Source organism: Rattus rattus, chromosome 4 (genome assembly GCF_011064425.1).
Source record: "Rattus rattus isolate New Zealand chromosome 4, Rrattus_CSIRO_v1, whole genome shotgun sequence".
NCBI classification, from domain to species: Eukaryota; Metazoa; Chordata; class Mammalia; order Rodentia; family Muridae; genus Rattus; species Rattus rattus.
In genome coordinates, this window is record NC_046157.1 from 176574543 (window position 1) to 176590474 (window position 15932).

Genomic DNA, 15932 nt, shown 5'->3' on the forward strand with positions numbered 1-15932 from the left:
AAAAAAAAAAAAACCAGAACCTCAGAACGATAATTTGTTTTTCTCATGTCTAAGGGTAACAGTCCGACTTGCCTGGTTGTTTAGGGAAGAATTTAGTATGCGTTTATATGCAGATTTGGTTTTCCTCCTAGCTGCCCTGTTGTTAGGAAGCACAAGGAACATTTATGACCTTCTTACGCACCAAAGCCCAACTCATAAGAAATCCCCAACCTCTTATCAAAGTCTTTACGAACTGATACATCTCTGTGTCTAGACTTAGGAGTTTACAGATTACACGTAGCATACAGAGGCAGCATAAGATTCTTAAGTAGAGAACAGCGCAGCCCCAATGGCCGTCAAGGAGAGACAGTTGCCATTCCAGTACAGAAAATATTATCTTATGGGAGATTAATATGGGCATCTTAAACTGGATGTTGTATTAATTAGAATGGATATGCCTCATTTAACCCAGAAGAAAAAAATTATTTATAAGACAGACTCTGATTTTGTCAGCTTAGAATTGCTCATCCGTAAAGCTTTCTAAAATCACTTGGAAAGGTTTCTATCCTAACACTTATTCTTCTTATAAAGGAGCTTTAAGTAGATAAAAGTTAAGGAAAACACATACACTATAATTATTCAGATGTGAACCAATTGAGATTCAAAAGAACCAAACTAATAAAATTTCAAGTGTTATTTGTGAAAACATAAAAAACATTTGGAGAGGTAAAAACAGTTCAGACATCTATCATCCCATGGTACAGACTGCAATCGGCTGGTTATATACACATCTCGAGCAGGTCCAGTTACATGGAGCCTTCTTCTAATCAAGGGAGGAGAGTCTGTGATGTGTTTATCTGTAGGCGACCATCAGACTAGGGTCTTACGAACTCGACTCTTCCCTAGACCCACGAATCAAAGAAAGAGGTGTAAAAACATGGGCCGCCTGTCTCAACAGGGACGGTTGTGGCAACACCGCCTAAGGTTTTGTTTCCCTGTGCTGACTTTTATAAGTCTTTATATTCGAGATGAAGAATGTCAAAATACATCTTTGGAATATGATTAGAATAATCACAACATTAAATTTATAAATAGTATGAATTCTTGTCTTAAGAGACGCCCTCTCGCTTGAAATTACAAACTAGCACTTTGTGGAAACAAATCCACCTCCAGGCCTCCTCTGTAAAGACCCTTGTCAGCTGTGGCTTCCTAGGAGCAGTGAAGTGTCTCTGCACACTCACAGGCTTGCCGAGGGAAGCGGTGAGTACCGGAAGCTCAGGCAAAGCCACCACGCCTTTAGCAATGTATGGCAAAGCACACTGTGAGGTGTTGGGATTCTTACATTTCAGATGTCTTTATCTCACAGCCCTGGAGTTATTAGAGCCACCCATTTCTCTATGTTGACCTAACAGTTTAGATGACACCCTGGGCTACGGATGGATGGATGTTTTAATGTAAAGAAGGAAACCTTTCCTTGTATGGAAAGAGCGGACTCCTCAGTTTTGTTCTGAAAGGGAGTTGCTGAAGCCTTGTATGGAGCTCTTAAAGCAGCGTAAAACCACTCCATGTGTCTGGAGGGAGACTGGCTCCTGAGGTGTCTACTTACCTGTGTGTTTTTAGGAGACAGAAGTGAAGGTGCCAGGCAGGGAATACTAATCTGTGTGTCCCCTCCCCAACAAAGATGCTATTTGGATAGAGTTTGTTGCTGTGTAAATGTTTGCAAATGACTCAGAAAATATGAGTGGAGAATACTTAGCCAATCAGGTCATCTGATTGCCTAATCACCCTTTGGTGAATTGAAAAGCAAATTACAATATTGATGAAATCTGGCTGATGGGAGAAAAATGGTCCAAATCACCATCTAATTCAATCTATTGTGAAAACAGCAAACTTGTCAGGTTTCCATATTTACTAGGATGGGGTTTATATAATTGTTTAATGGTGTAAATGAACAGGGTGACAGAAATTTCAATGCGTTCACATGAGGTCAGGCAGTGACTTGGTTCTGATAAGGAGGGGGTTGGATGATTACATTTTTTCAGTAGCGTCCATCAGATTTCTGCTGGGTGGAAACCAGCAGTGGCCGTGGAAGAGGTTCTAGGTCTGTCAGACCTCCAGGCCCACACACATCCTTCACCTTAAATATGAGAGAAATGGTTGTCCCTGTCTCCTGCTTGAGACAATGGCAATGAAACGGACAGGGGCATGTTCAAACGGACTTGTGAAATGTGCAGCCGTGACGATGAGCCTAAGGCATTATAGAGTCACATCTGCAACTGGATTTACTATTTCAGACCACAAGGCTTAGTGGAATGTCACGGTGCAGTTCTCCAGAGGACTCCTCTTGAGCGGGTGCTATGCTACACATCTGAGAGTATGACGGGGGCTTAGTTCAAGAGCTTGTAATGCTGCAATGTTATTAGCTGATACTGTTATGATAGGATACTAATAATTCTTAGTTGGTAGCATATGGTGGTTGACAGAATATAGTGATTGACCTAATTTCATTTACTACTAATCTACTATAAATAGTCTCATGTAATTGGTAAAGACGTTAGAAAAAAAATAAAGTCTCTAAAACATTCTGTCAAATGGATTCATGGGACTGGAAAACACAAGATCCTAGGGGCAAGTAAATACCAAGGGGGTGAGCCCTTCCCCTAAAGCTTGATGCAGAACGTGCAGCCAGGAAGCATTCGTAATTCTGCACTGCAAAGGCCATGGGTGTTCATGGAGTAAGAATGCTTGAGGACTTGGGAAATCTCAGGAGCATCCCAGCGTATTGGAACTGTCTCCCACAGGTTGGAAAGCGACAGTACCAAGGTGCTTTAAGCCAAAGAACTCATCCTCTGTGACCTGATTCGACCTCAAGTCACAGACTCCATGGCAAATTCCTCCCTTCGTGTCTACTAAAATCATCAAAACCTCTTTACCGCTCTCCGGATCGCTCTGATGGTCTGAAAGAGTGTGCTTCGTGGCAAGTGTTAGTGTAGAAGGCTTCCTCCGAGTATAGCATTTATTCTCCCAGACACTCCTGGGTTGGATGGCTCAACTATGAGGCTGGTGAGCCACCCCTTCCTTACACAAGTTCCAGGACACACACGCCTGTGGCTTCTTCACACGATCAGTGTAAGGAGGAGCTTGTGGTGGTCAGTCGCCCTGGTTACAATCACCGCTCATACTTGAACCAGACCAGGAAACATGAGTCTCTGTAACATCCTGGGCTCCTGGGTTCATCAGTGAAAGCAGTCCAGACTTTACGCCATTATAACTAGATCAGTAAAAAGCTGCTGGCAGGCAAAGAACAGTGGCTACACCTATAGCCCCGGCTACTGGGAGGGTCTCCTGAGCCTAGCTGCTTTGATCTAGCCTGAGTGTCATAGTGATGCTTCACCTCAAAACAAAACAAAACAAACAAAAACAAAAGCAAAAAAGTGTTTGTGTGTGGGGGTGATAATTTACTCTTTTATATAGGAAGACTCACTGCGTATGGATCTACCAGTTCATATGCAAATGTTTAAAAACGTATACTAGCATCACAGAATATTAATATTCTTAAAATAACCTTTATAGAGATAGACATTGAAAACTGCTTGGTCTATAGCAGGGTGACTTATATTAAAAGGTATCTACATGATACAGTATCAACTATCCTAAGACCCTAATGCCTACACACATGTGTGCATGTGCACATTTGATATATATCCGCAATCTTATTTTTCAGTGAAGTCTTAATGTATTTTCAGATGTTTTAGGACACAGTATCAAAACGACTTCAGGAACACAAACAGACAAGTAGGTAGACTATCCCAAAGTTTCAACCTACCTTTTGTGGCTACTCGGACACAGTCAATTTTGGTTTCCTGTATCAAATGAAGAAGGAGAAATTACTATCCAGATTGCATTTAAATCAAGGAAAATGAAGTTCTAATCAATAAACTCTAATAACTCTCAATGCCTTCAAGTGTGGCTTTATCTTAGTGAGGCATGCTCAGATATCCTTTCTGATACCAGGAGTGGGGTATCAGACATTTCTAGACCATGAGGAGAGAAGTGAGACTCTCAACCTCTCTATCTGGCCACCCTTGACTCCTTCTCTAGTCCTGTCCCTGCTTCCTGTGTGACCACCACTGGAGAAGAATTCTGCACCCACCCTTCCCTGCCTCACACGGGCAAACATCAGGTGGATGTCACACCTGGACCTGAGCTATGATGCAGAGAGCAGGGCAGGATCTAGCAAACATTTCCTTCCATGTCAGGTTTGCAAATCTTCTTGGAGCCCTAGGTTGGTTTGAACAGGAAAACTGGCAATTTCAGGATCTACTCAACAATGTCTCTTTTCTTTGCTTCTACTTTATTTTCCTAAGCCCCCTTTCTCTTAGGGAAAGACAAGACAACTAATTTAGTTAGCCACAGGATGCATGAAGTCTTGGAGCTGAGGCAACGGGATAGAATTGTGCTTCAAAGACAGATGTTGTGGATCTCACAAAATTCTAAATGAGCTGAATGTATGCGTTGTAGCTAAACCATTTTCCTTCAAAATAGCCGGCTAAGCAGAATGACTAGCCAACTTTCAGTAATAAGAAAACTGGAAAATAATAACTATCACGTTGACAAGATGTTCTCCTAAAGCACAAGCAAAACCCACATATATTCATTTCTTTCCATGAGTTTCCCTTGATAAAATGATCCTTAAAAGTATAAAACATTGTTTCTATTTAGAACACACAAAAGCAAGGCTGGATTTTGTTTTGAATTTTGTCTCCTTTAACTCAACTTTCCATGAATAATACCAAGAACCTAATACATTAGCCAGCTCCCACACTTACCCCATTGGCTCTACTAGCAGCCTGGTAATAAATTCTGTAGCTTTTATGGGGGAGGAGGGGGGTGTTCCAGTAGCCATTGTATGTCTTATTGTCACCAATGGTAAAGGGCTGCGCGGCTTGGAGGCTGTCTGCGGGAAACTCTGCAGCAAAGTAGTACTGTGAGTTCAGGACGGAAGCATTCTGGAAGTGAATCGGCACTGGGTAACACTTCAAGATCTCTGTTGTCTTCTTAGTTCTCCGAGGACGTTCTTCCTCAACAACGATCTGGTAGACACTAGATAAAGCAAAGAGAAGCATTCCTGGTGTTTCATGGTCACTGAACTGATCCACTTTGCCTTCAATCGCCAGGAATTTGAACACATTAGGGACAAAGAACACAATGGACCTAGTGCCTGGACACAGTGGCCCATGCTCAATGCTCTTCCTCAGCCATTTCCCATGGGAAATAACGTAACAAATGCATGTGTGCATGTGTGGGCACCTGTGCACATGTGTGTGCATGCTTCTGGAAGCCAGATAGCAACCTTGGCTGTCACCTCTGATGAGTTTTCCACCTGTAATTTTTTTGAGACAGTGCCTTTCACTGGGACCTGGGGCTGGGTGTTGTTCCTATCTCCCTAGCGTTGCTACTATAAGTGTGTCATCATACTGAGCATTTTCCAAGGAGGCTTGGGACAGGACTCAGGTCTTCATGCATATGCAGCAAGGACTTTGCAGACTCTACCCCACAGCCCCTAATTTACACACTTAATAAGAGAAACAAAATTCAAATTTTTTAAAAAAATGTATTGGACAACTTCCATTGTCGTTTTCTCACATGTAACTGAAGATGAGTTTGTACGGAATTAATTCAGCCTAACCAATACATGAAATTACATTAACTGTAGGCTTTGCAAAGAAAGAAATAACATATTCCCTTGAAACATAGCTGTATAAAGTTGCATGGGAAGTTTTAACAAGTTACAAAACACAATGTACAGTGACCAGTATTGGTAAAGATCTTCCTTCCTGTCTGTTCCTATGTCCTCTGCCCTTGACCAACAATGGAAAGAGATGTCTTAAGAAAAGGAAGAGAGGGGATTGGAATGCCCAAAGCTGGAGTTATGGAGTTACAGTGGTTTCCAAGGGAAATCACAAGCAATACCATCGTAATCGCATTAAAGAGCGGATGGGAACAAACATCCCTGCTCCCTTACAGCTCCTTTGAAAAGCTTCCAAATACTGAAGTAACTTTAGGAGAATGAGAAGACTTGAAATGATGGATTTTTGAAAAATTAATGTCTTAATATTCTCTAGAAGGATGATATAAGAAGCAGTTGTAGGGATAAAAATGTAGTATTTCCTCTTGAAAAAATTGAAGCGAGAGGAGGGAGAGAGACAGAGACAGAGAGACAGAGAGGAGAGATACAGAGAGGAAAGAGGGAGAGGGACAGAGAGACAGAGAGGAGAGATACAGAGAGGAGAGAGGGAGAGAGACAGAGACAGAGAGACGGAGAGGAGAGATACAGAGAGGAAAGAGGGAGAGGGACAGAGAGACAGAGACAGAGGGAGAAAGGCAAAGACAAAGAGATAGATAGAGCTAGGGACAGAGAAAGACAGAGAGAGAAGTTTTCACAAGCCAAATCAAGGTTAGATTAAAAATCCTTTTAGGCAAAGAGATACTTCTTCTCTTGTGGTGTTAGAAGGCATGGTGATTCCTTAGGCAATGAAGTAATCCAGGAGGTACTCAGAACAGCAGAGAGTGAATGCTGATGGGAGGGTGCCTGTTACCCCATGTTCCAGGGGGTGGCCTCTGCTGGGCCTTACATTCAAGACCTCTGAATCCACAGTCAACCAATCTGTCTACCTCTTGGATCACAACCACTTAACACAGTCTGTCACAGTCATAAAATGCACGCTGTCATCAGCCCACTAGTCTTCCTAACTAAAAAGCAATTCCTTCAGAGCATCAGAATGGCCGCTGTGGAAGCTGGGAATCCAGTCATTACAGAGGATGAAGTAGATGATTGGCACTAACATAAAACAGATAAGATGGGAAGGGCATGGAGTCAGCTCTTCCTCATGTGAAGGACTTCCGACTGGGTCTTGTTAGGTACAAGGCACTACAACAAATCTGGTAGATTGCCTGAACGATAGGAGCAATATTAAAGAAGTGTTTATGAAGCCTCATGTTGAGCCAGGACATAGAGTGGAAGGCTGGAAGGCCAACCTGCATATGTCTGTCTGTCTGTCTGTCTGTCTGTCTGTCTCTCTCTCTCTCCTTGACTTCTTACATCTATAAACCCTTGCATACACTGATTTAAAAACATATGTGAATACTGACACATCGACACACCTTTCATTGAGAAGTTGCCCTGCTTAGTGATGTACGTAGCGAAGGGAATGCAGCAGAGGGGGTACAGTGCATAACTCTATCCCTTAGACAGCCAACCACCAGGTAACAGGGTCAAGAAACTTGAATCTGGTGCTGACAGAACACAGCCAACAGGCAATGCCATTGTGTGAGACACTTCAAAGGCTAAGTTTTCAGAAGTGTGTGGTCCTGAAAGAATCCAAGGAGTTGTCCCACCCACTCTGCAGACAGCAGTACTCCAGCACAACGTAACCGTTTATAGCATCTGAATCTTTCAGTGGTTTGAACTATATTAGAGGGAGTGGGCAGATAGCTACGGTTTGTTTCCATTGGCCTGGGAATCCAACTGCAATTCCCATACATTATTAGTCTTGACTTGAGAGAGAGAGAGAGAGAGAGAGAGAGAGAGGATCAATAGAAAGAGTACATTACCATATTTTTTTATAATACAGTGCTGTCATTATCCTACTTTCTTGCTAGTTGAATTGATGAATAAACTTTTATCAGAAGGCTGTGTATATAGGGAAAAACAATCCATGCAGGGTGTGGTGGCACTCACGGTTTCAGGAGACCACTGAGGGACTTGGACTATAGACATCTGCTGCAGATAAGTCTGTCATGAGCAGTACAGCCCAGCACACACCGAAATAACAAGAGTAGAGGGCCAAGGCTGAAGTGAAGTTCTAAACGATGCCTTCTCCTTAGCCGTTGGCAAGGATGGAGGAACTTTAAACCTGGTGTTCTTGTTAGCAAACAGCACTGAGAAGGTTTGTGCTTCTCCTTGAAGCAGTTTTGTTGAGATTTGAGGGAGTAAGTTGGGCAAGACTTCAATTCTACTTCTCCTAGCATCTGAAGGTTTCAATTTTGAGGATCCTTATGATTTTTCTATGAATACGGAGGATTGGTTGGATTTCTACTGTTTTTTGTATATATTTAAACTTTTATTCAACATACAGCAACTGCTTTCATAAAATGGACAAACCATAATAGCGTCTTGCCTCCCAAAGGGTCTCTATGCTCAACAGAATGGATTGTACCACCCGTTTCCCTAGGGGATCAGCTTTTCCAGTTTCCTGGAAGCAGCATATATAAGACAAAGCAGAACTGTAGACAGAGGTGAAGGAAAAAGTTGCTGAAATCAGTTCACCTGACTTCTGATCAAGGCCCTGCAGTCTTAGATTCCCCATCTTAGTAACACATAGCAGGCTCAGTGGACAAGTGGCAGCATGGTGGCTCTACCGCTAGCTCCCTTCCTCAGTAATGGGCCAAGAGATGCTGGCTCTCATTGACTACTCATCCCACAGTAGGCACTGATGGGGGACATCTGCCCAGTGCAGGATTTTCCTTCCTCTTGCAGACAAGATTCCTCTTGCAATCACTATACAGGCTGGCTTCAGCTTTTAGAAATAAATGACCTTGGGCACCGTATGGAGATCCTTTCTCTTTCATCGCATCACGAGAGTTATCAATGATATTGCTATTCCTGACCTCATACCTCCTGACTTCAATAACCAGGCTGCTGTCTTCTTGCCTCTCACAAGGAACAACCCTTCTAAGAATCATCCATCTTTTGGGGGTTTGTGTCACAGCACGTGTATGAAGAGCAGAGGAGAACTCGTGAGGAAGGGCAAGTTCTACCAGGTGGCATCAGACTCAAGTCATTATGTTCAGCAGTAAGGATGGAACACGTTTCTCCTCTTGAGATGTCAATAGCGTCTTCTCCCTTTTATTGAGATGGGGGCTTATTTATCTCAGGATGGCCTCGAACTCTCTATGAAGGTAAAGATGAGCTTGAATTTACACATACACAATGATGTTGATGTGTTCATGGTGTGTGTGGATGCATGTGTGTGTGTGTGTGTGTGTGTGTGTGTGTGTGCATGTGCACATGTGTATGTGTGTTAGGGATTTAAGAACAATTTTGTGGAGTTTATTCTTTGCTTTCCTATAGACTTGAGGTATCTAATTCAGATTTCTGTGCTTGCATGGTAAGATCCTTTACCCACTGAAGTCCTCTCTGGATTCTGGAAAGCCTACTTGGGAAAAGCAAGCAGAGTGCTTATAACTTTGCATGTCTCCAAATCCTAATCCAGAATTCTCCCAGTACGATCTGTCTATCTCTGACCCTTCCGTACTGGTACTTGGATGCTGTTCCCTCTAACATACAGGCGTCTTAGAAGTGATACTCATAAAACAGGGCCACCATCACCTCTTCCTGGAGCTTATGACAAATCTGTTGCTTTCACTGGCTCTGACCCAGCTCCAGACTCACAAATGTGTTTCAGTGAAGAGTGGGGGTCATTGGTGCCCCTGGATTGATGGCTTCAAGTCTTGTGGAATCCTGGGTATAGATGGCTGCTACTTAGTCCTATTTGGTCTTAGAAGTGTGTATTATTGGAGGTATAATATATCTAGAAATGATTCCTAGGTTATACATGATGTGTGATTACTTGGGTCACTGAGATTTGATATCATATTCTGCTTTACTACCAATCCCATTTTCATTTATTCCTTGAATACCTAAAAGTTAAAAGAATAAGATATTACCAAGAGGAAAAGATGTAGAGCACTCAGACGGGGCTGGCCAAATGCTAACCTTTCTTGGATGACTTACAAGTGACAAGTGCTAGAGACTCAAAGCCAGAATCTGTCTCCTGTGCAATCTTTCCTTCCACCAGTGCCATTTCCTACCGCATCATTCCCTGGGCTCTGTGGGTGTCACCATTCATTCATGAATCCAACAGGTACTGTTTGAGGGCCTCCTATGTGTGAGGCCTGCTCTACTGTAACTCGAACAATCCAGTTTATTGTTTTCTAATGAAGTATTCCCTAATGATACTAATTCATGCAGGTGTGTGTGTGTGTGTGTGTGTGTGTGTGTGTGTGTGTGTGTGTGTGATGAACACCTACGTGAACATGAATGGGAAGTATTTTTTTTCAGCTAACAATTTAATGGAGGCTAGGTGAACATTTGACAATTAAACAGCCATTTAATGGGCCTCCCTTTTAGCCAGATGGCGAACTTACATCAAACACTCTACACTTCAGATACATCATACGTTAAATGGCTGTCATCTACTCATCTCTAAAAATATTAAAGAAAGAGTTAAGTTGACTGGAGCAATTTCAAACCCCAGATGCCTTTTCATCCTTGGTCCACAAGACGCATTAGAGTTTTAAACAGCCAGCCCTCAAATCTATTTGCTGCTTAATAATTTAAGCACTCATAGGTCAAACAGCTCTTTTCTATTCTCCTTTATCAAAGTCCGTGTGCTAATGAAAAACAGCTAAATCCTCACTGCTGCCAAGCTGCCATATACTGCTGTCCCCTGACAGAATTAAGATGTCATTAGTCTCCAGGTCAATGGTACCTTGACCACGCTGGCGTATTTCCTATTTGTATGAATAACACTGATTTACTTATGAATTTCATAAAATCTTTCCATCCATAACCAGAATCTTGGATATAGCCTTTGAAACTCTCACTCTTCAAATGGTTTTTCTCAAGAAGATTAAAGACAGCAAATTCTCACGACTGGCAAGCCGATCAGAAGTTTCTGGGCTCAGAGAGTTGAATTAAAATTCTATTATCCTTTTAATGTATTACTCAGTTCCCTTTTGTTTATTAAAGCTGTACCATTCCTAGCCCTCTTTCACCACTGTTGTGGGATTCGAAGGAACCAAAAAAAAAAAAATCCTCCAACAGTATTTGCAATATTAAAGTGTAACCCGCAATGATGACAAATCTGCCAAAGATGGGACATCATTGCATCAGAATTTACCAGAACTTACTTAATGCAAAATTTAATTTATGCCAGAGTTTCTATAACACAACTCTGGAGCCTTTACAAGGAGAAGAAATCTATTTTTATATAGAATACCACATGAAACATAACCCAGCGAGACCATCTGAACGTCTTTCATGTGCTTCCTCAAGCTGGAGAGTTCAAATGCTGTGCAGTGTCCTCAGCTGGCCCCTAACTCTGGGGCCTTCCACAGGAAGCTTCCTGTAGACTTGAATTTGATGGCATAATTTTGCTCCAATTCATTCCAAGATTAAACCCTTGGTTGTGAAGTCTATTTTTCTTATTCATTTATTGGATTTCTCATCATCATGAAATATTGGGAGGTAACCTGACTGGTCAACAGAAGGAGGGGCTCAGAGAATGAGTCAGAGAGATGCCATGAGCCTCTCACTGTGGCCTTGGCCAATGCCTTAAAAAAGAGACACTTCTGATTATTTCAAAGGCTCGCTGATATTGCCCTTGGGCTCTCTAATAGTGATTTTTTTTGCCTTCATTTGCATTTTGGGGCACAAATCACATGATCTATATTTATACAGAAGAAGAGAGGGACTGAAAAGAGGGCACAGTGGGCAAAAACTCTTAGTATTTTGCAGAAGACTCATTTAGTTCTCATTTCCCATAAAGCTGACTTACAAGGCTTACGACTATCTCTAAGTCCAGTGTTAGGATACCCTACATCCTTTTCTGACGTCTGTGGGTACACACACACACACACACACACACACACACACACACACACACACACACAAACTTTTTTAAATGGAAGATTGTTAGTATCTTTTTGAAGTCTAATTTTTCATTATCTACAAAACAAGCACATCATGTATAATAAATGAATACAAGCACAACCCAGGCAGGTCCATTGCTTTGCAACTTCAAAAAATTCACATTCATCCTGTTCTTTGTTTAGATATAACTTTCTCCTAAATTTGTCAATGAATGAAAATATATGGCACACCTCCACCTGTATACTCCTCCCCATGTCACAGCTCCACATGCTTCCTGGGAGACTTATTTGAACCTGAGACACCCAGCCCAGCCAACACTAGAGACAAAGAGATGGTGACTGGCAAGTGCAAGAACATAATCAACAGAAATCAGTGCAATGTGGCACCATCAGAACCCAGTTTCCTTACCACAGCGAACCCTAGATACCCCACAACGCCTGTAGAGTAAGACGGTGACCTTAAATCTCAACTCATGAAGATAACTCATAAAGAGAATATAAACAGTTCCCTTAAAGAAATATAGTAAAACAGTCCAATAGGTAGAAGTCCTTAAAGAGGAAAGAAAACAATTACTTAAAGAAATACAGGGGCTGGGGATTTAGCTCAGTGGTAGAGCGCCACCTAGGAAGCGCAAGGCCCTGGGTTCGGGTCCCCAACTCTGAAAAAAAGAACCAAAAAAAAAAAAAAAAAAAAAAAAAATACAGAAAGATACAATCAAACAGGTTTGAATAAAATTGTTCAAGTCCTGAAAATGGAACTAGAAGCAATGAAGAAAACATGAGTGGTGGCAATCCTGGAGTTGGAAAATCTAGGAAAGAGAACATAGACTACCGATGCAAGCATCACCAACAAAATATAAGAAATGGAAGAGAGAATCTCAGGTGTAGAAAATCCTGTAGTATAAATTGATAAAACTGTCAAAGAAAATGCTAACTGTAAAAAGTTCATTAACTCAAAACATCCAGGAAATTTGGGTAACTATGAAAAGACCAAACATAAGAATAATGGGAATAGAAGAGGGTGAAAATTTCCCATTCAAAGGGACAGAAAATATCTACAACAAAATCACAGAAGAAAACTTCCCTAACCCAAAGAAAGAGTTAGCTATAAACATACTTGAAGCCTACAGAATACCAAATGGATTGGACCAGGAAAGAAAATCTTCCTGCCACATATTAAACAAAACACTAAATTTACAGAACAAAGAAAAAATATTAAAAGCTGTAAAGGGAAAAGGCCAAGTAACATAGAAAGGCAGACCTATCAGGATTATACCGGACTTCTCAACAGAGACTCTAAAATCTAGAAGATCCTGGACAGATGTATTGACGACCCTAAAACAACACAAATTACTATACTCAACAAAATTCTCAATCGCTAAATCACTGATAGATTAAAAAAACTAAGATATTACATGACAAAAATCAATTTTAACAATATCTACTTCTAACACAAGGAAGGTAACTACCTCAAGAAAACACAAGAAATTATTCATCTTACAGAAAAGCCAAGAGGGGAAACACACACACACACACACACACACACACACACACACACACACACACACACACACACACGCCCAACATCAAAATAACAAGAACTAACAAATGCTGGTCATTAATATCTTTCAACATCAGTGGACTCAATTCTCTGATAAAAAGACACAGCCTAACAGACTGGATGTGTAAACAGAATCCATCATTCTACTGCATACAAGAAACACACCTCAACAGCAAAATAGACACTACCCCAGAGTAAAGGTCTAGAAAAAAGGTTTTCTAAGCAAACCACCCATGAAACAAGCTGGAGTAGCTCTTCTAATATTTAATAAAATGAATTTTCAACCAAAATTAATCAAAAGAGATAAGGAAGGGCACTTTGTACTCATCAAAGGGAAAATTGATCAAGATGATATCTCAATTCTGAATATTTGTGTCTCAAATGCAAAGACACCCACATTTGTAAAAGAAAGTTTACTAAAGTGCAAATCACACATTGAACCCCACAGAATAATAGTGGGAGACTTCAACACTCCACTCTCACCCCAGTGGACAGGTCATCAAAACAGAAACTAAACAGAAAAACAATGAAACCAACATGTTATGAACCAAATGGATTTAACAGACATCTACAGAATCTTTCACCCCCAAACAAAAGATTATACATTCTTTTTAACACCTCACAAAACCTTCTCTAAAACTGACCATAGAGTAAGACACAAAACAAGCCTCAAAAGATATAAGAGGATTGAAATGACCCCTTGCATTTTATCAGATCACCATGTATTACAGAAATAATAGAAAGCCTACATATTTATGGGAACTGAACAACTCTCTACTCGATGATCATTTGGTCAGGAATCAAATAAAAAAGAAATTAAAGCCTTTGTAGAATTTGATAAAAATGAAGGCACAACATACCCAAACTTATGGGACACGGTGAAAGCAGTGCTAAGAGGAAAATTCATAGCAATAAGTGCCATTATAAAAAAAAAATTAGAGAGGTCTCATACTAGCACCTTCACACCACACCTGAAAGCTCTAGTACAAAAAGAAGCAAAACACTCCCAAAAGGAATAGAGGGCAGCAAGTAGTCAAACTGAAATCAGTCAATTAGAAACAAAGGGAACAATACGAAGAGTCAACAAAACCAAGAGCTGATTCGTGGAGAATATCAACAAGATAGGCAAACCCTTAGCTAAATTAATTAAAAGGCACAGAGTCAGTATCCAAATTGACAAAATCAGAAATGAAAAGGGATTTATAATAACAGAAAAAAAGGAAATTAAAAATATTATTAGGTCTTACTTCAAAAGCCTGCACTCCACAAAACTGGAAAATCTAGATGAAATGGATGATCTTCTAGATAGATACCATACCAAGGTTAAATCAAGATCAGGTAAACCATCTAAACAGCACCATAACCCCTAAGGAAATAGAAGCAATCATTAAAAGTCTCCCAACCAAAAAATGCCCAGTTCCAGATGTTTTAAGTATATATCATAAGTCTAACAGAATTTCAAAGAAGAGCTAATACCAATGCTCCTTAAATTATTCCACAAAATGGAAATAGAAGGAACACTGGAAAACTCATTCTATGAGGTCACAGTCACCCTCATAGCTAATCCACACAAAGACTCGGCGAAGAGGGAGAATGTCAGACAAATTTCACTTATGAACATCAATGCAAAATACTCAACAAAATTCTCACAAACTAAATCCAAGAATACATAAAAAACATCATTCACCATGATCAAATAGGCTTCATCCTAGGGATGCAGGGATGGTTCAATATACAAAAATCAATCAATGCAATCCACTATATAAACAAATTGAAAGAAAAAGAATCACATGATTATTTTACTAGATGCTGACAAAGCCTTTGATAAAATCTAACATCTCTTTATATTAAAAGACTTGGAGAATCAGGAATTCAAGGCACATACCTAAACACAATAAAAGCAATATACAGAAAGTCAATAGCAAACATCAAATTAAGTAGAAAGAAATTTGAAGTGCTCCCACTAAAATCAGGGACAAGACAAGGCTGACCACTCTCTACCTATCTATTCAATATAGTACTTTAAGTCCTAGCTAGAGGAATAATACAACTAAAGGAGATCAAGGGGATACAAATTGGAAAGGGAGAAGCCAAAGTATTGTTATTTGTAGATGATATGACAGTATACATTAAGTGGCCCCCAAAATTCTACCACAGAACTCCTAAAGCTAAGTGGTTAGACACAAAATTAACTAAAAAATTTAGTATCCTTCCTTTATACAAACTGTAAACGAGCTGAGAAAGAAATCAGGGAAACAATACCCTTCACAATAGCCACAAATAATACAAAAAAGATCTTCATTAACCCTACATCCAGCAGAGGGCTAATATCCAAAATATATAAAGAACTCATGGAGTTAGACTCCAGCAAACTTAATGACCTAATGAAAACTGGGGTACAGAACTAAGCAGAGAATTCTCAACAGAGGAATCTCATGGCTGAGAGACACCTAAAGAAATGTTCGACATCCTTAGTCATAAGGGAAATGTAAAGCAAAACAGCCTTGAGATTCTACCTCACACCAGTCAGAAGGGCTAAGCTCAAAAACTCAACTGATAGCACATTCTGGCCAGGATGTGGAGAGAGAGGAACACTCCTCCATTGAGTGTGGGGATTACAAACCTGTACGACCACTCTGGAAATCATTCTGGCATTTTCTCAGAAAATTAGAAATAG

At 40.5% G+C, this 15932-nt stretch overlaps 1 protein-coding gene across 1 annotated transcript in view; it reads right to left on the reverse strand.

The window, feature by feature from the left end:
• Ptprm (protein tyrosine phosphatase receptor type M) overlaps nucleotides 1–15932 on the reverse strand; it is a 681698-nt gene that overhangs the window by 251388 nt on the left and 414378 nt on the right. Inside the window, exons 12-13 of the mRNA XM_032901727.1 lie at nucleotides 4809–5082; nucleotides 3806–3842 (exon numbers count right to left, since the gene is read on the reverse strand). Coding sequence (XP_032757618.1) covers nucleotides 3806–3842; nucleotides 4809–5082 — 311 coding nt within the window. The remainder of the gene's footprint in view (nucleotides 1–3805; nucleotides 3843–4808; nucleotides 5083–15932) is intronic.